The sequence below is a fragment of the Botryllus schlosseri genome, chromosome 8 (assembly GCF_051294905.1).
Source record: "Botryllus schlosseri isolate E-star chromosome 8, Bs_hap1, whole genome shotgun sequence".
Taxonomy (NCBI): Eukaryota; Metazoa; Chordata; class Ascidiacea; order Stolidobranchia; family Styelidae; genus Botryllus; species Botryllus schlosseri.
Window position 1 is genome coordinate 4,896,170 of NC_137243.1, and position 22,759 is coordinate 4,918,928.

Sequence of the window (22,759 nt, forward strand, 5' to 3'; positions counted from 1 at the left end):
ACAGTCCCCAACCCTATACTGAACTGACACCCCTAGACTCAATCAACTCAACGACCTATAGATAGTGTATCTACTGGTCCTGTTGTATTCTCATATAATTGAGAATGCAGATAAATTAGGGTTACCATATTTTGAAAATCTAAAAAGAGGACACTTTTTCAGAAATTTGAGACTTGCAAAACCGGAGAAGAATTCTCAAAAATCGGTGAATTTTTCCAACTTTGTGATCGGTTGACTAAAAAAAGGTCAACTTTTCGCTCAGTCGGAGCGTCACTTCTGTGCTAATTTACGGCATATCACTCGCATTTTGCTCTAAATATGACCTAAATTTTCAAAAAAAGAGGACAAAATCTCAAAAAAGAGGACAAAAGGGCGTCCTCCGAGGATACTTTCAAAAAAGTCAAAAAAGAGTGCAAATTTAATCCTCTTAAAAGAGGACGTATGGTAAGATACATTCAACTATGGGTATTTGCGGAAGAATTTATTTTTCGGGATAGAGATAATAAAATCACTACATGTAAATGGACACTAAATCGCGCCATGCGCGAAGAAAATTTTTAGGTTACATTCATCTGCCCCAAAATACTGTACTATTTATTGATTTTACGAACATTTTCCAAAAATTTGGGAGGGGCGATCGCCCCTTTCGCCCCTCCCTGGCTACGCCAGTGTCCTCATATCTTCTAAGTTTAGAACACCAAATCTTTCTCCGTTACAATATCGTCAATATCCAATTCATTGAATAGGGATTGCTAAGAATCTGTGACAAACGCGAGTGTCTTGCTCATGTAGAGCATTTGCTATCGCTTCGTGGAACACCTATGCAGTCATATTGGGATATACTTCCAATAGAAATCACTGCACATCGAGACCCAGCTGTTATGAAAGTGCCAGAGGCATATATAGGCAGCGTTCGCCCTGCGGTTATGCATTGTGCGTGTTTCGGAGACACTCAACGTTCAGAAATCAAGAAAATTCTGGAAATTGCCACTTATCAATAGTTGATGGCATGCAGGCAGAAATATTACAAGACTTGAGTCAAATTCTTACGGACCAAAATTGGCAATCAATCAATCAATCAATCAATCAATCAATCAATCTATCTATCAATCGACAGATTTTATTTTCATCTGCCCAAGACTATAGGGCTGGGCACAATGATTCGAGTACTCGAATATAAATCGAGTATTAATTTTAATGATTCGAGTCGAGTAGTAAAAGACGTTTTTTTTCGAGTACTGAAATTATACGCACTTCGCCTCTGCAATTTATTTTATCAACGACAATTCTAGTTTCGATACTATTTGCGACTGCGGAAGCCGTGAAACTTTCCTTGGCCTATTGCAGCATACGAAACATATAGTACAAAGTCTCTAACGCTACTGGAAATAGCACATTTCCGAAGTCATGATCAATGATGATCTCATAACATTGTCACGAAGTGCAACGAAATTGGTATGGTCGAAAAAATGCCAAAGTATCCTAATTGTTATGCATAACAGGCAATATATTCTTTGTGGTGGAATAAAAGGTAGATATTTGAGCTTGGACATGTTATATTCTGCCATGATCTGCGATGCACGAATACTCGACTCGAAGCATATAATACGTGATTCAGAATCGAATCACTCAGGTAGGCTACTCGATTTTGTCCAGCCCTGCCCAAGACACACACACAATGTACAATGCTATATACAAGACACACAATGCGATGTAATGAACAGATAGGTGTATGCCGAACGAGCAACCAGTTGGGATCTCTTAAACTGGCATCCACCTCGACCTAGCGCCCGATGTCACAGTTTTCTTCGATGTTATTCTTTCTTCGTCGGTCCCTTTTCAGAAGCTATTTATTGCTCTTTCTCTTTCTTTATCGGGTCTTTTTTTCCAGGCTTTTTGTCGCCGCATGATTAATAACGACACGGGGGCAGAAGAGCCCAGAATAACCTCCGACGACGGGAATCAAACCCGGGCCGCCGACGCTCACAACTACGCTATCTCTATCAATGTCGCGAAGATATTAATGAATGCCCGCAAATCATTGTGAAACTCCATCGGAGCCACCTACTGGGATGACTGTGTAGTATGTACATCTAATAACAACTGTTGTGCAAAAACTCATCCAACTACGAATGAAATCAAAAAGTTCAATTCTTGAAAATCCTCCAGTGAAGATATTTTTATTACCGATGATGACAAAAAGATTCTGATTCTGGTGCACTATGAAATTGTAGATTGTGAAATAGTACGAATGTGGAGTTAAATTGGATTCAATCACAACTATCGTCGAACATGTCTTCACGAATCATCAATGATAGATATAGGATATTTGCTTCCACCAAAAGTTGTTTTTCTTGCTGATACTTGGGACTGAATCCCTACTTCGAGGGGGCGGCCAACTTTCGGTCAAAAAATGGCCACATGAGATTTATGAACCATTGCGCGGGCCATTTTAATGAGTATATCGTTTTTTTAGTCGTCATACAGGAGCGAACCGGATTAGGTAACGGTGAAAACAAGACTTATATTACTGCGCATAAAAATCGATGACAATTATGTCATGAAAAGTCAGTGCGCAGCAACTCTTTCCTAACCACGCGAATCGCCAAATTCAAAGTAAATGAATGAATTCGGTCAATAATAATGTCACTTGCATACATTGCAGGTTGCCCCTTGTTAAGCTCTGTATACAGCTGGGTTCATTTTGGAAGATCAGGGTTATTGGGCGCTTGTACATATAAATATCGAAGATTTCGGCGAAGATGCGTCTATCGTTTTGTGCAAAGGTTTCATCACCGACGATCTTTATGCGAATGCAGACGTGAAGTCGCATGTTGGACGACACGTTCTTTCATAATTTCGAATATAGTCAAACTCAATTCTGTAAATAGGGCATATTTTTAATTTTAATTTTCTGGAGGGGGTACCAATACTAAAAGCAAGAAATCGAGGGACACGAAGTGCTTAGAAAAATATCAAGTCAAATAAATCTGCCACAAAATATTCTACCGTATGGCCGTATACGAAGATCTAAGAAAAACGTGGATGGCCCACAGGGCCACAGCTATGCCAATGCGTCGGAATCGGAACTGATATTTTAGTCATCATCATCCTAAATTTCGCAGTCATGCTAATCAAATTTTTGGTTGGCATCGCAGTTTCACAATAAATTAACTGGGTAAGTTATTTTTGATATTATAAATAATTTCACGAATTACCTCGCTGGCCACTCAAAACCTCCTAGCAGGCCATATTTGGCCCGCTCACCACAGGTTGACCACCCTTGATTATGACCTCCAAATCTGTCAACAAACAGCAAATGATCAACGAACTACATAAGAAGACTGCCAGATATGGAACTCATTATGCAATTAGTGAACATCCATTTTATTCTGGCACAATCTTATATGTACTCAAAGCCAGCGGAAGTTCAAATAGCAAATCTACATTACTCCGTAATGACCGCAAATCTTTAAAGGATTTACACAAGTCATTATTGTTGATCTAGTGAGCTTTACTACAAATAACACAATTTGACAGCAATAAAAATGGCAAGTTATCTGTCTGTTTATTTTGATCGCAGTTTTTGCGGGGGTTTTATAGTCCCCATATCAAAACCAACATATATGATACTAAATTGCGCGCAGCGCGAAGAAAAATTTCATGTAGCATAAATCTTCCTAAAATAATATTGTTTATGCTGATTTACGAAAAAATTATGAGCTCACTTCAAGCCTTCAAAATTCCGGACATTTAGGCATATTTTAGAAATTCCTCCCTGACGCAGTTTTAACAGTCAAATTCCAAACATGTCCGGGAAATTGCGGACGTACGGCAACCCTATACTACATGCTTTGTGCGCTGCGCTACGTCAAATCATGAGGTCCACAGAGTTGACTGATCAACTCGTAACGGCTCGGAACTAGCGTTGGGACCCCGGGAAATCCCGATCCCGGGATCCCGGGATTTGAAGCAATCCCGATCCAGGGATTAATCTCAACGAAATCCCGGGATTTGTAAACAGCATCTAACAAGGCTTACGTAGTGCCATATCTCTTATTTTGGTAATAAAGCAGTGCCACAAACTCGGCTGATTGTCTAAAATAGTGGTCTCAAACACGCGGCCCGCGAGAACTGTTTTTGCGGCCCACGTCAGCATTTTGACTTTTCAAGTATTCGACAATATTTAACTGGAAATTATCATATTTCTGACTTTACAACTTAAAATTCACTTTAAAGCCACTCTAAAAACCTGAATCGTTAACACATGTCAAATGTCCGCTATATAGCTCCGAAATTATAACGCGACAGCTTTTACGATGACATGATGCATTTGTCGTCTCGCATGGTGTATTACTGTCTATATCTCCTTATTTCGACAAATTGTGCCAAACACAGCAATATTTTTTATAAAATATTTGAAAATATAACGTTTTCGTGGCAAACGTGAATAATACAATAGTGAATCACATTTTCACAATGTGTATGGAATGCCAGTCTGCAAGGTCCGTCAAATAAGGCTTACTTGGTAATAAATATCATACCGCTATTTGATACTGCGGCCCGGCGCGTCCTCAGAAACTACGAAATTGGCCCGTGAGCAACTTTGAGTTTGAGACCCCTGGTCTAAACGATGATACTCATAATGCTCTTATGTTTTGTGTCAATTCAATATCACAAGGACTAAATGTTGTTTGTGTAACTTGTATGTGTATTTTACACATTTACATTTACACATTTTATGCTCAATATTTGATGCGGCATTCGCTGCAAGTCCAATTATCACATTTGAGAGAGCTCGACGTCATCGGTGCGTAAAAGTCGCCCTGTGCAATGCCGAAGTTCATATTGTCATCTACATCTTGTATCCAAATTTCAGACAATTTTGAGAACTACTATTTGTAAAAGCAGTATCCTTGAAATGTCTAGAGCATATAACTGCCAATCCGTTATGCAATTTGTTTTTGAACCCCACACCGTGTCGGAAATTAAAGATTATATTATCTATAAATATAATACAACAAACAGACTTTGGTATAACATATAATAAAAATTGATTATAGCATCGGCAACTTCCTACCAACATAACTAATCTTCACTGCTTGACCCAGCACAGTACAATACATGCTGGCAATATGTTTCCACGGACCGTGGCTAATTTGTTTGGCATCCCTATCCCCTGTTATGTTTGGAATCTTGAACAGTCTGTACTTGCCTGTCCTTGTAATATAACAGTTGATATATGCAGGTCATCAGTATCTACCACTTCTGCCTCTAGGGTTGCATTTAAAACAAAAATAAATTTAAAACAAACCTGTTTGAAACAAGACACTTGTTTAAAACATGTTTTTTATTGTTTTTTAAAGCTATGACGTCACGAACATTCAATTGGGACTTCATAGTGGATTGACATTGACGATTGAAAATATAGGGTATATATAGTTCCTTTGACGAAATATATGTAGATTTGCTGTTGAACCGACTATTTTGAGGGTTCCAACTATATCCCATATCGATATACATACGTACGCTATATCGTGAGGCAATTGTCCGTAGGCTCATACAACATGTTTTTAGAAAGTATTTTTATACAATTATGGTATCATTTTACAACTTGAAAAAAAAATTATTTTTTAAAAAGGCTTTTGTTTAAAACACTGTTTAAAAGAGGTTTTAAACAAAGTGTTTTAAATCACCGTTTGCTTTAAATGCAACCCTATCTGCCTCTTTTGCGATCAGGGACCATTACAGAGCTATCAGTAACGTAGTTCCGAGTTACCGAGAAAGGCCACATTTAAAAACTATCCGTAAACTCAATACTTGCAAAAACACAGGCATTCGAGGGGAATCTAACTATATATCTTACCATTATTACCCGTGCAACACGTCGCTAGGCCTCATCTCCGCTCTCGCAGAAGACGACGAAGTGTCAACCTAGCACCAGGTGTCGCTGTAAACCAAAACATCGATATTATTCAGATGGAACTCTCCATGCCAGCTACGCTATAAATTGCTATGCTCAAACGATGGTTCCACAGAAACGGATGAGTTTTAGCTGTAAGCTTCCAAATCCCATTTTATGATCGGTACAAAAGCAATAAAATTAACATTGCTATAGTTGCATGTTCGTTCATGGCTATATTTGAACATGTCTTTCATCCCTTTGCTTGGAATTTAAGACCAAAACCGATGTGGATCTCAGTATCGCAACCTCATTTCAGCAGAATATGTTCAATTGTTCGTATAAACAATCACATTCATCGCATTAACACGTGAAGATTTATTTGAAGCAACTTTTCTTTTCATGTAGGTGTACTGCGAGTGTGTTTTATATATATCCAGCGTGTCACCAGCTAAAAAAGTTTGGGAACCATATCGGCATAAAGAGTAGCGATGTATATATATCAGCAGTAGATGGAATGGGGTCTGGGGGACAAAGCCCCGGAACGACCCGTTTCTCAAACGCGCTAGTTTCACTAAAATGGATGGGTTGTGACTGTCTGCTTCCGAATCCTATTCGATGAATGGCACAAAAGCAGTCAAAGTTATCTTGGTAGTTGCATGCTCATGTTCATGTTCATGGCTGTATTTGAACAAGGCCCCCCAAATTTGCGTCGATCAATCTAATATGGGGACCAAGACAAACGTTTTGGGTCAGGCTGACAGAGTGCTGTTACGGCGTGGGTGTGCGATATGTATATGACTTCACTTCTAAAAGGTCTATTATTCACACACGGATATTTCTGGTTTATACGGATTTAAGGGAAGCAGTGATCTTAATCTGTTACACTAGCCACATACACCATTAAATGTTGAAATATGGAATTATAGAGAGCTCCGAGAGTAACGTAAGCATAATAGTTAGTGTTCTATATAAGGCTTTATTGACGCAGGAGCAAGCTGATTTCAATGGCATAGGAATGTCGAACGTGAAAGGGAAGGATGAGTTACACCGTTCAATCACCGTGAACGATATCTTCCTTCCTGTTCTACATCATTTGAAGCCGGCAGACAATTAACAGCGGAGACGACAAGTCAAACGTCTACAAAAATAATTGTTCGCAATACCGCCGCCAAGCACCACATTAAAGAAACGGCGTAAACGCGATAACTATGATGTTCAGGAGAATGAGAGGTTTTAGTCTGGCATCCATACACGGTAGGCCTATATATCAACACTATATTATATAGTTGAATAGTTGAATGCTGTAGAGAACAGAGACCGGACACATTTTCATTGGCCTCACAAAATCACAACGGATAACCTCTCCTGTCAAATACGATGTGACACATACCGCTAATCGCGGCACAAAAATATTTTGGATATAAATTTGGGGCGCGAAAGAGTGATTGTTTACATAGCCTATGCAATATGTGCTGAATTTATGGAGAAAAAATTCTTCGCGCTTCGTGTGATCTCTCCAAGCCCACTTTGTTGGGTGTCATAGCATATATAAGTGACACGCCTAGAAAAGTTGTTATACAGTTAACTCCCGGTTAAGTATACGCACCCGTTTAAGTTCGCATCCCAGATAAGTACGCAAAAATTCTGGGTTCAACTTTTTCAGTACTTTATTTATTTTAAACAGCAACTACATTAACTGTAAAAGTTGAACGTCAACTAGACAATAGTTCACTGCGTAAACATGTTGTGCAAAGTCATCTGATGCATATTTTGCACGCTTTTCTGCTTGACTTCCAACGTTCCCTGTCTCGGTTTTCGCTAAAAGGATTCAAAAGTGCTTTTGAGATTATCGGAAGCACCTCTGCTTGATCCTGTAAGGCAGGACACAGCAACTGATCCTCAACTTCAAGCACTTTGTTGTAAAGTTGTTCAACGCCAATAAAAACGATGCTATTTCGACAAGTGCAGATGTCCAATCGTTATGCTTGAGCCAGCCTCATCGTTGGTGTCATCATTTTCAGTCTGCATCGTTTCCAACACCTCATTCAAGTCATCCAATATTGCCTGTGAATACTCTTCATAATTCTTGTCATCAACATGCGTAAATTCTTCTAGCTCGTCTTTGTCAATCAAAATACCCATAGACTTGAAACAGCGTAAAATTTCAGACATGTCAGACTTGAAGTTATAGCTTCCTCATCAACGCCACCATCCAACGAAGTTATCATTTGAGCCTGGGTTCCTTACCGACGCTCCCGATATTAAATCCCAGGCTTGCTTTACATAGTAAGCAGCATCCAGCAAATGAGCAGGGTTCTAATAAGTAACACCTGTTGCCCATATGTCCTCTGGATAATCTTTTAGCTTGCTCTTTCTTGTGGGCCTTCAAGTTCTCGTCAAGCTCGTAAAAGTCCAGAACCTCTCTGAGATATAAATATTTGTACCTCATCTTCATTGCCGCGATGATTCCCATGTCACATGGCTGTTTCCAACTAGTACAGTTTGGTGAAAAGTATTCCACTTTGACGTTATTCCGTTCAAGGGATGCAAATGTCCCGGAGCGTTACCCAACAACAAGAGAACCACACGTCCTGTTCTTTTTTTTTTACTTCAGGATAAAACACTTCATTGAACCATTTTACAACATGTGTCCACGTCCATCCAACGCTGACTAAGATATTTAACAGGCCATCTCCGATTCTTTATACAGGCCGGAGATTTAGGTTTCCAATCAATGTGCATGGACATTTGTGTGCTCCTGTGGCCTTTTCACAGACAACCAGAGTCACTGTCTGGCGAGACTTCTTTTACTCGGAGCGGACGGCACACACAACTTTGCGATGACTTCTAATCTTACCTTTCCCTGACATCATGCGAACGCAAAAATTGTACCCAACAAATTACTTGGGCTGTAGGTTACTGTACACTTATCATAAAATAATGGCAGACAAAACCGCACAACAGAAAATGAGCATGGGCAACGAATCGTCAATGACGTAAAAAAAAAATTCAAAGTTTGTGCATAGCTGCAAGCATGCCTTCACTGGGTAGCTGCATATTTATTAAGTATAAGTACGCACTACCACATAAATTCGCACAAACTACTCAGGATCAAGTTGCCTACTTAACCGGGAGATGACTGGTATAGCCTAAGTGCTTCTGTATATACGTATTTTAAGATCTATCATGTTATAAACAGTTGGCCTTGACGTATGATGCTTATCATGCCATTTGTGAAATTTAGGCTTAAGCTCGCATCGCATTTGTAGTTGCTTCATTATACTAATCTATCGCGAATAAATTTTCATTTGACTCCTTTGTTGCTAATTCCTCGGGTGAATTGCTTCCTGTTTTTAATAGGGAGCAGGAACGCAGCATTATGTCGGAACTAATTGTTATAAGCAGCATGCTCCTACATTGAAATCGTTGTGCAATATTCATTTATATCCTTATTTTCGTCTTCAATTTATTAGCCGCCCACTATTGTGTAATGTGTATTGTTGTCCTGAAGCATTGAAGCCTGTTGACTCCCTTACTTTGATACATGCTGTATTCATTTGCGGAAAGTAATAACTCTCATATCTTAGGGTTACCATACGTCCTAATTTTGGACGATTTGTCCTCCTTTTTCAAGAAATCGAAAGTGTCAATTCGTTCTCCTTTATAGCTTTGAGATCCATGCAGGCGATTGCACACGGACAACTAGAAAATGCCGTAAATGACGTGGAATCCGATGACGCCAAGATTGACCAAAACAAAAGGCTAAACGCCAACCTATTTTACGTGGTCGCGGTACGTACGGTGGTCGAGTTGGAAAATGACCTTTTTTTAGTCAACCCAATAATATTATCAATTTTTTCAATTACCCGTTTTATTGTTCGCTGTTGTATATTTCGTAACTTTAGTAACTTGTAAAAAGTGTCCTCTTTTTGAGGTCTCAGAATATGGTAACCCTACATGTCATATCCCCACTCACCAAATATATAGATCACTAACGTGAACCAGTGAAATTGGCGATTGATGTCTACCTGGTATGGAAATAAGGACAGGTGTTCGCAGCAAAGAAGCGACACCGCACTCTTCGAAGAGGAAATGTAAAATATGTAATAGCGACGTGGTCGGCGACAAGAATGCTCAGTTGTTCAATGTCTTGTAGGCGGTAGCACGTTCTAAATTACAGCAGACAAAACCGCATCGATGTGAGTGGTATCAAAAGGTTATGTCGTCTGGTTGATCATAGTTTCCCCGTGACTTCGAAAAGGTCATTGCGCCTTACAAAATGATGTACGACGCGCGTTTGCTCATATTATTGTCTAACTTCAGTACTGAATGTAAACGTGACAACTCGGTAGTCTTAATGTCAGGAAGGGTGGATCGCGTAATAATGTCCCTGGTGTGATAGGACTTCAATTTGTCTAGCACCTACCAGTGTTGCGATGACTCGAGTCAGAATCGAGTCGCCTTTTTCGTAAGACTTGACTTGATTCGAGTCACTTTGCAAAAATGACTTGAACTTTATTCGACGTTGCAGAAGTGCTAATTCATTCGTGATTCGAAGCAAAATTTACGCGTCAATTTCAAGTCATCAAGTAATCGATGTCGACTAAATCGCAGCATCTTGCAAAACCGCATCGATGTGAGTGGTATCAAAAGGTTATGTCGTCTGGTTGATCATAGTTTCCCCGTGACTTCGAAAAGGTCATTGCGCCTTACAAAATGATGTACGACGCGCGTTTGCTCATATTATTGTCTAACTTCAGTACTGAATGTAAACGTGACAACTCGGTAGTCTTAATGTCAGGAAGGGTGGATCGCGTAATAATGTCCCTATGGTGTGATAGGACTTCAATTTGTCTAGCACCTACCAGTGTTGCGGTGACTCGAGTCAGAATCGAGTCGCCTTTTTCGTAAGACTTGACTTGACTCGAGTCACTTTGCAAAAATGACTTGACTTGACTCGACGTTGCAGAAGTGCTAATTGATTCGTGATTCGAAGCAAAATTTACGCGTCAATTTCAAGTCATCAAGTAATCGATGTCAACTAAATCGCAGCATCTTGCATAAGTTCGGATTGTTAACGATACGCTGGTTTAGGGATGGTGTGAACGTGAGGTTCACGTTCGTGTTCTATGTGTGAACCTCGGAAAATTTGAGGTTGGCGTTCACAACAGAACCTTGGTAGGTTCTGCACTGTGAACCTTTTTCATATATTGCAATTTTCACTTCATTATAACATCTTTGGTTCAAATTTATTGACTTTCAACTGCGGGCCACTCTATGCATGGGGCTGGCAGCATAAACATTCAACACTAAACGAGCATGCCCTTGACAATCTCAAAAATTTACTTGTATTGTTTCAAAAGTTTGCTCGAAATATCCAGCCTTCCGTTTGTGCATATTTAGTGTCTCTGTGCTGTGAGCTTGACCCGCAATCACATGTCACCAAGAGCGAAATACACTGTATTTTGTCAGCAAATGATCCTTATTCAACCAATCAATGAGATTGATATTCTGATGTAAAAATCTATCCGGCGTACGGGGTCAATCGTGACAACATATGTATACTGTATCATAAAAACCAAATCCGTGCGACTGGGGTGTTGGCTATACTGCTGTATAACTTGTTAATCGGTAGCAAGTATAGAAACCCATTTTACACTCTGCACAATATCCATGTCGCAATACTCAGACGCCGAATACATTGTCCGATCAGGTCGAAATTGTTGGCAAAGCGACGCAAGATACTGATTTTATGGGATTATTATATCATTTGATTGCCCCAGTTGATACATTTGGCGACGTTTCAAACGTCAATATGTACTGAGTACTGAGCTATTATGTGGTTCCGAGTCGTCGCTCGGTATCGTGTACAGTAGATTAATATAGGCAATCACCTAATTGAAATATGGGGTTTAAATTAGCAATATGACGTCACGTGACGTCATGAGGTTCACGTTCGTGTTCACACAGAACCTTTCAAAAAGGTTCACGTTCACACGAACCTGAACCTTTCAGAGGTTCACACCATCCATACGCGGCTGGTTTGACCTCAACGAGTGTGCGTTTTACCGAGCCTCCGTTGTTTTATGGCAAATAAACTGATCGCAAACGCAGTGATCGGAGCTTACAGCATACGTTGTCGTAAACTAGTAGAAAGCAATATACTAGCAATGTGTCTCTGTTCTATAAACTGCCCACAGTGCCCAGTGCTCACCTTAACCAACGCTTTTGTATGATTTAAATCAAACGAATTTCGTTCATACGTTTACGACTCGAGTCACCTCCAAAAATCAACTGCCTTGACTTGAATCGAGTCAAAATATGCAATGACTCGAGATGATGATATCGCAGAAGTGGTCGCAGTATAGCTATTGTTGGTATATTCAAGGGGAACAAACGTCCAAAATTTATACTAAGTATTCTTGGCATATACGTTTGCCTAAAAACTTGAAAATTCGAAAGTAGAGCGTCGCTGTGAAATCAAAGACGCTAATGTCCAGTTTTTCAGATTTTGATATCTATTTATCAAATTGATAAACAATCAAGTTTACGTAAAATTTTCATATTTTCCGGCCATATCTTGGGTATGTTGATCACATAAGTTCAAAGTAAACCATGGTCAAGATAGGGCTGAAAGATAATTAAAACTTAACATAAAGATAATTCTTCCGAAATGTGTAAAATGGACACGAGTTACTTTGATTCCACAGCGACGAGAGGCATAATTATTATAAAATCATAACTACTTGAGCAAGTAGTACAATTATAGGTAAATTCTACTTGAGTAATCCGAAAAAGTAAAAGTACTTCTTTATTAACCACCTCTGCTCCATAGCCTGTTATAAAATTGAGCAAATTATCAGTAATTCATCCTGCTCTGTGCTAACGAACGATTCTTTTGCAGAACTTAATAGGAAGAATCGATCAACGATGAAATCGTTATATGCAGCCGTTATTTTGGCAGTCACGCTCGTACATGTCACAGAAGGAGCGGGTAAGCAAATTCAACCTTCAAGTGTTCCGTCTCGGCGACTGAATCGATCATGACCGGTGCACGTTTGATTGCGTCTGACTGTGAAGCTGTTTTTTTAAAATTACGAACATCTACGCGTTGATTTCCGAGGATGCGGTTCACCCCACCCGTTAAACAATTCAGTTGTCGCAATATATTGCGTCGAAAATGGGAATGACAGCAGGCGAGAAACGTGCGTGTTAGGAAAGAGTAATTTCATCGCAATCCTCATCATTTCATTAATTTTTTATCAAATCAATGCACCACAAAATTGCGATATAATGAAAAGATAGGGGGTGCCGAAACAACTTGGCGTAGTCTTTTAATCAGACACCCACCTTGGCATTCAACATGTACAAAAGAGGCATGCACACTGGATTTAAGAAATGATGACATAAAAGGAAGCGAAGAAAATGCATGCTGCATGCGTCGGTGTTAGTCGAGGTCGATATGTCAGATTGTGGTCCGGTAATCTTGAGGACTGACTAGTATTGATTCATTTGAAATTGGATTGTATTTCGATTTAAATGTGGACAGTGGACACGCTCGACGATCGTACAATTACCTAGATTTTAAACCTATGCTTTTCCACTGCAACTAATAGCGACCTGCGACATGTAAAATCCTTGGTGGGTACTAAGTCGCTTTGCGGCGATGGTGTTTTAGTAAAGCGAGCAACGGCAGCTGTGAATGACGGCATATTTAGATAGCCCTGGTCAATATTCAGCCCAACCAACAAGCACTGAAACAACTTATACAAAATGGAGCAGTCCCACTGCACTGAACGAGTAAACAAGCTCACGCTGATATCACATCTGAATCGGAAACAACACCGAGTCGTGGACATTGGTTCTTTTATCAAGAAGTGTATGATGAAAAACTATGAACTGTTTGTGAAATAGAGCGTAATTTAACTACTTTCGTTCCTCATATGCTGCAAATTCGTCAAAGCAAAGTTTTTTTTAAACATCATGCAATGTCAATGTCTTCTATTGTTAGGTCAAAAACATGTTAATTTTCTAGGTTAACAAGTCATCGCCATACTAAATACTAATAACAGAATTAGATTTATAATTACGATGGTGACCGTCTCTTGTTACAGTTGATTGTCCTTCATGCCCGCCCGGCTACAACCCGCAATGCGTTAAATCTGTAGGTAAGTATAGGAACCATATAATTTTAACGGATATACCACTTCCACGGCGATTGAATTTCTACCTTTCTAGCATGTGAGAGTACAGCGGACTGCAAGGCTGGTTCCGCTTGCGTCGACGGAACCTGTCTACTAGGCAAGTGCCCAAGACTGATGCATACTTCTTTTTCAAATTGACTCAATCTCTTGGTCGTAGGTCAATGCGTGGGCGATAGTGACTGTCCATCTGGTTACGAATGCACAGACACTCTGCAATGCGTTAAATCCACAGGCAAGTCTATTCTGAGATCTGGGAGTTTCACGGCGATAAAATTAACGATTTTATAGGATGCAAGAGTAGTCAGGATTGTGAGCCTGGGTACGTTTGCGTCGGGAGTAGCTGTGTAAAAGGCAAGTGGTCACGTCTCCGATATAATTCCTTTTAAAATGACCGCTTTCTTCCTAACCCTGTATAGGAAAATGCGTGCAGAATATCGATTGCCCGCCCGGCTACGAATGCACGAACCTACAATGCGTCGAATCTACAGGCACGTATTACCACAAAATTTTAGCAGATTGTGATCTGCCAGTTTCAAAGCGGCTCTATCTTTATAGGATGTACGAATAATCTGGACTGTGCGGCTGGTTTTGTCTGCGTAGGAGGAAGCTGTGTATCAGGCAAGTATAGCGATGTATTTACTCCTGTTTTCGAGACATAATGACCGCGTATATTTGTAGGTCAATGTTTGATTGATTCTGATTGTGCCGCTGGCTACGAATGCACAGATGATCTACAATGCGTTAAATCTACTGGCAAGTATAAACAGCAAATTTAAAAGGATTGTGATCTGCCGATTTCACGGATATAGAGGTGCCGATATCATGATGCAATACCTCGACCATGTCATCTCGAGTTTGTTTTGTTTTTCGGGTATTCACGGTGTTTGTCGACTACTATGGTCATTTACACCAGGCCGATATTTTTCTTATTTTCCGTAACTGCCGACTTATAGCACGGCCCACCTCTAGGCTTTTGTAAGACACCGCTGACGCGGATGAGATGGCGATGAGGAGCCTAGGTAAGTCATCTCGAGTTAGTGTCTATGCAAAACCATTAGAATGGTAATATTATATAATATATGTGCAAATACAACAAGAACTGATCATGAACTTCATTTTATTTTCATTATCATCATTTTATAAATTTTTTTATCAAATCAATACACCACAAGATTGCGATATATTGAAAAGATAAGAGGGTGCCGAAACGACTTGGAGTAATCTTTTAATCAGACATCAGACACTATGAGCTGCGCACTGCGCATGACAACACTTCTCAGTGACCACGGAATAGATATTGGGGCTAGCTAAGCACGTTAATATTTGAAAGACTCTCTCCTACTAAAATTCGGTGTTGTGGGGTAGCCCTAATCCATTTTCTAAGCGTCTCGATCTAGGCAGTGTCTGGGCCATAGCGCGTGAAGGCAATATACCCAATTGCCCGTACATGCCAGCTGATTCTCCCTCGATGGAATTCTGCTGCATGCCATGGCCGAAGCCGTTTCAGCTAGTATAAGGAATAGCGATGCTAAGATCAGGAGAATAGAGCTTATTTTGAAACAACAACAACAACAATAATATTATCTTGAAACTGAATTCAATTTCAGCATTTCAAAATCCTTTACTTGCCGTTCATCCGGAATTTCAAATCAGATATAGCGTGCCGCAAAATACAACCTCTCGGGCCACATGAGGGCCGCGGGTCGGTGACCCCTGCCATATGCTATGCATACATTTCTAGTGTCTGGAGAAGTTTGAAGATCTCGTCATTCACGCGACGGAAACGTATTTGAAGTATACTTTCGGCACATAGGCTACCTGTTTTATAGCGATAAAATTACAAACCTTATGAAAGTCAGAATAGGCATTATCTGCTTATCCTATATATACATTAATATTCAATAATGTTGTGTGCTGTGTTCTCGGTTATTTATGACCGAATATGTCCACTCGTTAACGTTTGTTTTATATCGTTACTACCGTATCTTGACCGCATACTAGTTGTTTGTTTTTGTTATTATTGCGTCATAGACACAAAATAGTTCTTACATTTCGATTTTGATCCACCCTATCACTGACGTTCGCTACTGATGAGGGTCAGTCGAAAAGCTTTTAGCGAATAAATTAACAATATGAAGTTATTGTTTCGCGTTATATATACATTTGAATATGCTATTCAATTGTATTTTGAAGTTTTGTACCTATAAAAAGCTCTTACCTATGTAGTTGAAACACGATACAATAAAAATACGAATGAGTCGAAACGACTTGGTATGATATACCAAGAGTAACCTGACAATTTAATCAGTGAATGGCTGGAATCCGGGAAAAGATATTTTTGAACAGCCCTTTGTACGGCTGTACGCCTTGCAGTGGTTGCGAAGCATAATCGTTGACTTGTGTATTTTTCAGAAGGGTGCCAGAGCGATGCTGACTGTCCCAAATTATTTTTTTGTAATGCCGACAAAGGGGCGTGCTATACTGGTAAGCTACAGGAGGTTGCGGAAAGACGAATAAGTTTTCAAATCGATAAAGTGACATATTTAGATGGGTGTAAGAAGATGGCAGACTGTCCTCACGGTTACCTTTGCAGCAGTAGCAAAAAGAAATGCGGTCCAGGCAAGTACTCAGAGATGATGGTAAGGTTTGCTTGTCAAGATGATCAATTTGTGTTTTTACAGCGAGATGCAGGCGCGATGCGCAATGCCCGCAAAATTACGTTTGCAATACAAACAAACGTAGATGTTTTCCGAGTAAGTCATCGGAAGAAATCGTTAGATCTCATCGTCACGTAAATTATGTGTGTTACAGAACCATGCGTGATCGACGCAGATTGTCCATCGCTGTACACATGCACATCATCAGGCCAATGTCAGACAGGCAAGTATACGCTAAGGCTAGCAAAATGGCTCGTTTAAAAATAATGCAATGGCTGTATGTTTCAGACGTATGTGACGATGATACGGATTGTCCTCCTTTCTACGTATGTAACACACGTCGTAGCACGTGAGTAGTTATATAGATCGGTCGTGACGGGCTATGGGGTTCTTATGGGCGGGGTGGCATGCTAACGAGAAACCGGGGGTGGCATGCTAACGTTTTCGTCTTATGGCGGGGGTGGCATGCTAACGTTTTCGTCTTATGGTGGGGGTGGCATGCTAACGTTTTCGTCTTATGGCGGGGGTGTCATGCTAACGTTTTCGTCTTATGGGTGCGGTCGCATGATAACGCGAAACTCGTGGTGACATGCTAACGTTTTCGTCTTATGGGTGCAGTCGCATGATAACGCGAAACTCGTGGTGACATGCTAATGTTTTTGGTATACGTGCGGCGACATGCTAACGACGATAAATGTGTCTGTCGTGTATTCTTACGGTATCTGTGGTGATTCACCATGTGTTCTTATGGATGCGGTCGTGATTCGCCTTTTTTGCTATAGGCGGTGGCGGTGATTCGCCGTGAAAACTCGTGGTCGTGACTCGCCTTTTTTGCTATAGGCGGTGGTGGTGATTCGCACTTTCAGGCATCTCTCGCGTGGTGTTGAATATGCACGAGTCACCAACAATAACCGCACAGACGGAAACGTGGCTTGTTGTGAGGATTAAGCAGTGCGACCTATATTTCGAATGACCTGCGCGCTGAATTGTTTCCGTGCAGCCGCTACTATCGATGATTACACTAGACCGTTCAGTGCGAAATAGTTTGATCGTAAATTATAATATATGATGTCGCAGTTTAGTCGTGTCAGATGACCGATCGTGTTCCTCGCTATTGATTGCCACCTGAATAATACTTTCGGCTTATTCGCTGTTTCGCACCTATAGAATAGTCTGCTGTTCACAGTCACAACTTCATCGCGATAGCACAATTTTCACACCTCGATCAATAAGAACAACACCGCACTAACCCAGTTGCCGAATCACATAGGTCATACATTTTACGCGAAATATTGTATTGCGGTATACAAATATGCAAACTATTCTTTCAATTCAACAAGTCTAGTTAACGAATCGATTTTCAAGCTGCCGACACAGTTTTTAACACGAGTGAGTTGATATTTCTTCCCGGGTACGAGCGAGGCTTTGTTCCATTGATCCAAAACCACCTCGCCAGTATCATCCTTCAATGTAAAACTGTATAATTTCAACTCCTTTCCGGCACCAGAATTGACCGTCTTCTCCTCTCGAGAAACACAAGTAGCAGCGATCGAGACGTATTCATCTTTATTTCCGTATACCGATTCACAGGTCAATAATGGGTATTCTTCGGTCGTATGTCTCGATTTTCCATGCAGAGTTACTGACGAAGCCCGACCAAGTAATACAGCGGGTTTTCCAGTAAACTTGTCAATTTGGACCCAACCGGATTTGACCATGAGTTTTTTTCGTTTGGAGAATGCTTTCTCAATGACCCCGAACAATTCACGATTGAAACACGTGAAAGATATCTCTTCGTTATTGCCGTCGATGAATATACCTTTGAGATATTGGCTAACGCCACCTCTTTTGGGTGATGAGACGAATTTGACACCGACGTGAAAATTTGAAGTTGCTCCGACTTGCATAGTGTTGACGCTGTTCGATGTCATATCGTTTGATAAAGTGGGAGTCATCAGTGTAACTCACTACACAAATCAAGTTGAATCGTATTTGAATGTATTGATTCGACCCAACTCAAATCCTATTAACGCGATCTGTTGAATCGAACGTAACCTGAATATTACTGACGCCAACATTCACCCGCATCGGATCATTCACACCTTCCACGCCACTGTTTTAACACTTATAGAATCAATACCAACTATCTCTAACCCGATAATATTCAATCATTTTGGTAATTTGCCAACTTTAAATCCATTCGCGGATGTACTAAAGGTAAATCCAAATAATCCAGAATGAAATATTTGGACTTTGACATTGTGTGAATTGAAATAGGATTGACAAACATGACTACCAACTTTGATCCAGCCACATTTCAAACTCAAAAGAATTATTCACAACATTAACAATTGTTAAAAATCTAGTTTCACTTACTTGATTATATCATTACAACTCACAAATTTGAATTAATTCATCCTGGTTGTATTCGTATGCTCTATCTTTTTATTCAATTGTAAAGGTTGTTACTATTCTGAAGACAAAGTATTTACTAATCGGCGCATATACGATTTGACTTGGACATATTATATTTTGAGTATACGAGATTTGAATGTCTGAACAATAACTGAGAATTAATTTATCACAAATAAATCCGTATATTACAGCGTAAAAGATATTGGGGTGTCAGCAACTCTGTACGGTCGTAGTTACAACCACATTAACTAATCTACCCAGGCAACTCGTCATGATCATTCCTGAAATCAACACAAACACGACCACTGACTTGAGTTAACCGCGAAACACCATCAAGTTTTAAATCCGCTTGCAGCTGTCGGATTATTCGAATGCATCGATGGGGAATATTATTGAACTCGTCGGTATTGTTACTTCAACAAATTACACCGACTGCGAAAGTTAATATCGAATGGTAAGACTTGATCACATATTTGTTGATCACAGACATGACGAAAAAAAAAAACATTACCGAGATTTTATAAACTAGTCATATTACTCTACACATCTATCAATATCAAAATGCGAGTCATCCAATTTTTCTACTAAAGTAACATTGGACTTTCAGATTCGAATTCGGTATAGTCATACAAATTGTATTAAATCCAACATCAAAACAAAAGGAATTTTTTTTTAGTTTATTGAAATCAAATCATTCGTTTTCGACTTGTGCTTTTCTAGATTACCCGCGACAATTCGTTTCGAGTGAGATGTAACCAAAGTCAAGATATCTTTGTGTCCACAGATATGGAAGATGAATATAGCTAACACAATCACGAATCGACGTTTCAGAGTATTTCACGGGTGTAATAAACTTGTTAGTGTCACCTATCTAAAAGTACGCACGCGTTCGATTTCCATACCGACTGTTGCGATGTTTAGGATTCACTTACAATAACCACGGGTGAGGATTTAACATCAATGTCGTTACTGTCGGAATTTGCGACAGAGAATTGAAACATATCCACTTTACAGAGTGTGAAAATATCACTTTGAGTATCGAGTACCGTTCGAAGCTAGCGATCAATTCTTAATCATTTCAGTAACTCCCCATTGTGCGTGCTAAATGTAAAATATCGCGAGGTTATACACTCTAAGACTTTGATTATTGTAAAAGTAAATTGTGATATGTTTGTTAGATGCATCCAATTCAACTAGAAGTGTCTAGTATCCAACAGTCGTAATATCAAAAAAGTACTTACTACGCTGTAATCCACTTAACGTGTTTTGTATTGTTGTTCATTTGTAGTATTGATTGTTTTTGAACCCTCAAATAATAATTCCCGACATGAAACTAAGCCGCCGAAAGTCGTTACCATCACAAAGAAACAATTTGCACGATGTTTACTAAATGTATCCTATAGTTAGGTGTACTGGAATTATTTGTAAAACACACACACACACACACACACACGATCAGAGAAATTGGAAATTTTTCCGTTGTCATTCGCTAAAGTAAATGTCATCACAATACTCTGTCACTAAAAGACGTTACTTGGACGTGCTTGAATTCTAGACATAGTTCTGATTTACCCAACACAAGACCCAAGGACAACCCTAGTTTCAGCCGAACACAGATATCCAAAATATCACACACTTCGCTATTCCTAAAGCACAAACACACGATACAAAATAATACTTGTTGTGTTGTTGCGGCATCATCACTCAACAATATCATCCTCAATACAAATGATGTTTATGTGTAACATGCTATTGATTTGAACCACACCCACCTGACGGAAGAGGATTTACTCAATCTTTACAAAATGGATATTGACCAACATCACATCACCGGATTGTATCTGTTTCGCTGGATACGAGTTATGTTAGTTTAACAGTAAACAAATTTCACCCTCTTGGATTATGAACTCAATGCGTTAGCAGTCATTCAATATTTTGTTTGTGTCAACTAGTTACTTGGTATGTTACTCCACAACTCTTACAAAAGTACGAAGGATATTAACATCGCACTAAGTAATTAACTTTACTCGATATTCTCGCATTACGAAACTAAAGAATGGTTGGTTAGACTCTACAAACTGTTTCGATATCACAAGACCTTTATTGTCTGAATGGGTGTTCATGTGTCTTAAGAACCAAATAGTTCAACACAGCACTAGTACCAACAGAAACATCAGAGTTGTTTACACAAAAGTTTGTATGCGTGCAGTATGCGAATACCATGTGTAAGTCCATCACAATTGTGGTATCCATCCGGGTTTAGTTAACACAATTTACGACACCGAGGTCACCTCATCTTTCGTAAGACAACAAACCAACCAAGGTTTCAGGATATGTCCGTGTCATAGCAATAAATCAGCTACTCCAACAACAGATTTCATATGTTTTCTAGTTACGGCGCTTACATCTTACACACAAATCAATCTACTGTACTAACAAAAAGTGCTGGGTCATCAAGTGATTACCCTAACAACAAAACAGCTAAACGTACTATCATACAAAATGACCGTTATAGTCACCAACGGTACATGGTACAAGTAACAAGTCTCGAGAATCCAGTTATTGAAAAAACATGAAAGTGTTTCTCCTGCGCCAAGTCGTTATGTTGACGAAAGCGTATATTGTAATATCATGATCGATTTGCATTCGTTGGTCACAAAATGTCACTACTCTAAATAATTATTTTTCACTCAAACACAAACGCATACTTGTCGCCAATCGTTTTCATCAAGCACGAGTTCAAGAAACCTGCTACGACATGAATTGTTATTTTTTTTATGTTGTGTAAATAGGTAATAATTAATTTTAGTAACACTATATCAACATCATCTAGTTGCGCGAATAGATTTACACGTGGTCTTGTGGTTTTAATCGAAGTATACAGCACGGTCTAATGTAGAGTCATCTCTACTGTACAGCAACTCGGTAATCGAAATGCATTAAAATTTAAACAACGATCTTGTTTCGTCGCACCAAAAATATGTTTACTATCGCGATACTCTGCACAGGCCGTGTAAATCCTTTTCACACTCGTAATAGTATACCAACAGCTACCGGCGACAACGTTTAACAATACCAACGACACTAAAAAACGATACCTACCCAAGTAAAATTACCATTTTCACCTGGAGGTCGGTCGTTACCCGAGTAGAAATACCATTGTCCTTTGGAGATTTATCGTTTACCCAGTGTAACAATCCCCTTTTCACTTGGAAATATATTTTTGACCTGGATAACAAACCCCTTTTCACTTGGAAATCTATTTTTACCCTGGATAACAAACCTTTTTCACTTGGAAATATATTTTTTCTCTTGGTAACAAACCTTTTTCACTTGGAAATATATTTTTTCTCTGGGTAACAAACCCCTTTTCCTTTGGAAATCTATTTTTTCTCTGGGTAACAAACCTTTTTCACTTGGAAATATATTTTTTCTCTGGTTAACAAACCTTTTTTCACTTGGAAATATATTTTTTCTCTGGTTAACAAACCTTTTTCACTTGGAAATATATTTTTTCTCTGGGTAACAAACCTTTTTCACTTGGAAATATATTTTTTCCCCGGGTAACAAACCTTTTC

General features: G+C 39.5%; 1 protein-coding gene and 1 long non-coding RNA gene across 5 annotated transcripts in view; both read left to right on the forward strand.

Annotated features, from left to right (window-relative positions):
• The first annotated feature begins 9,994 nt into the window (after positions 1 to 9,994).
• LOC145444729 (uncharacterized) lies at positions 9,995 to 17,112 on the forward strand. Of its 4 annotated transcripts, none has more exons than XM_080322736.1 (7): positions 9,999 to 10,104; positions 12,810 to 12,899; positions 14,020 to 14,073; positions 16,522 to 16,593; positions 16,657 to 16,732; positions 16,795 to 16,862; positions 16,921 to 17,112. In XM_080322736.1, exons 2-7 carry the CDS (start codon positions 12,836 to 12,838, stop codon positions 17,025 to 17,027), a joined length of 441 nt encoding a protein of 146 aa, XP_080178862.1. In that variant the 5' UTR covers positions 9,999 to 10,104; positions 12,810 to 12,835; the 3' UTR covers positions 17,028 to 17,112. The 4 variants fall into 4 exon arrangements, with proteins under 4 accessions (XP_080178865.1, XP_080178862.1, XP_080178864.1 ...); XM_080322738.1 differs by having other exon boundaries at positions 16,525 to 16,593; XM_080322737.1 differs by lacking the exon at positions 9,999 to 10,104 and adding an exon at positions 10,874 to 10,969.
• The window catches only part of LOC145444730 (uncharacterized), a 75,938-nt gene continuing 64,174 nt past the window's right edge, over positions 10,996 to 22,759 (forward strand). Inside the window, exon 1 of the long non-coding RNA XR_013916779.1 lies at positions 10,996 to 11,315. This is a non-coding gene — a long non-coding RNA (uncharacterized LOC145444730). The remainder of the gene's footprint in view (positions 11,316 to 22,759) is intronic.

Coding starts and splice junctions, on each gene's coding strand:
- LOC145444729 (XM_080322736.1), top strand. CDS start 12,836: ATGAAATCGTTATATGCAGCCGTTATTTTGGCAGTCACGCTCGTACAT. Junction 16,733..16,794: donor AAGAAATGCGGTCCAGGCAA/GTACTCAGAGAT, acceptor TTTTACAGCGAG/ATGCAGGCGCGATGCGCAAT. Junction 16,863..16,920: donor CAAACGTAGATGTTTTCCGA/GTAAGTCATCGG, acceptor TGTGTGTTACAG/AACCATGCGTGATCGACGCA.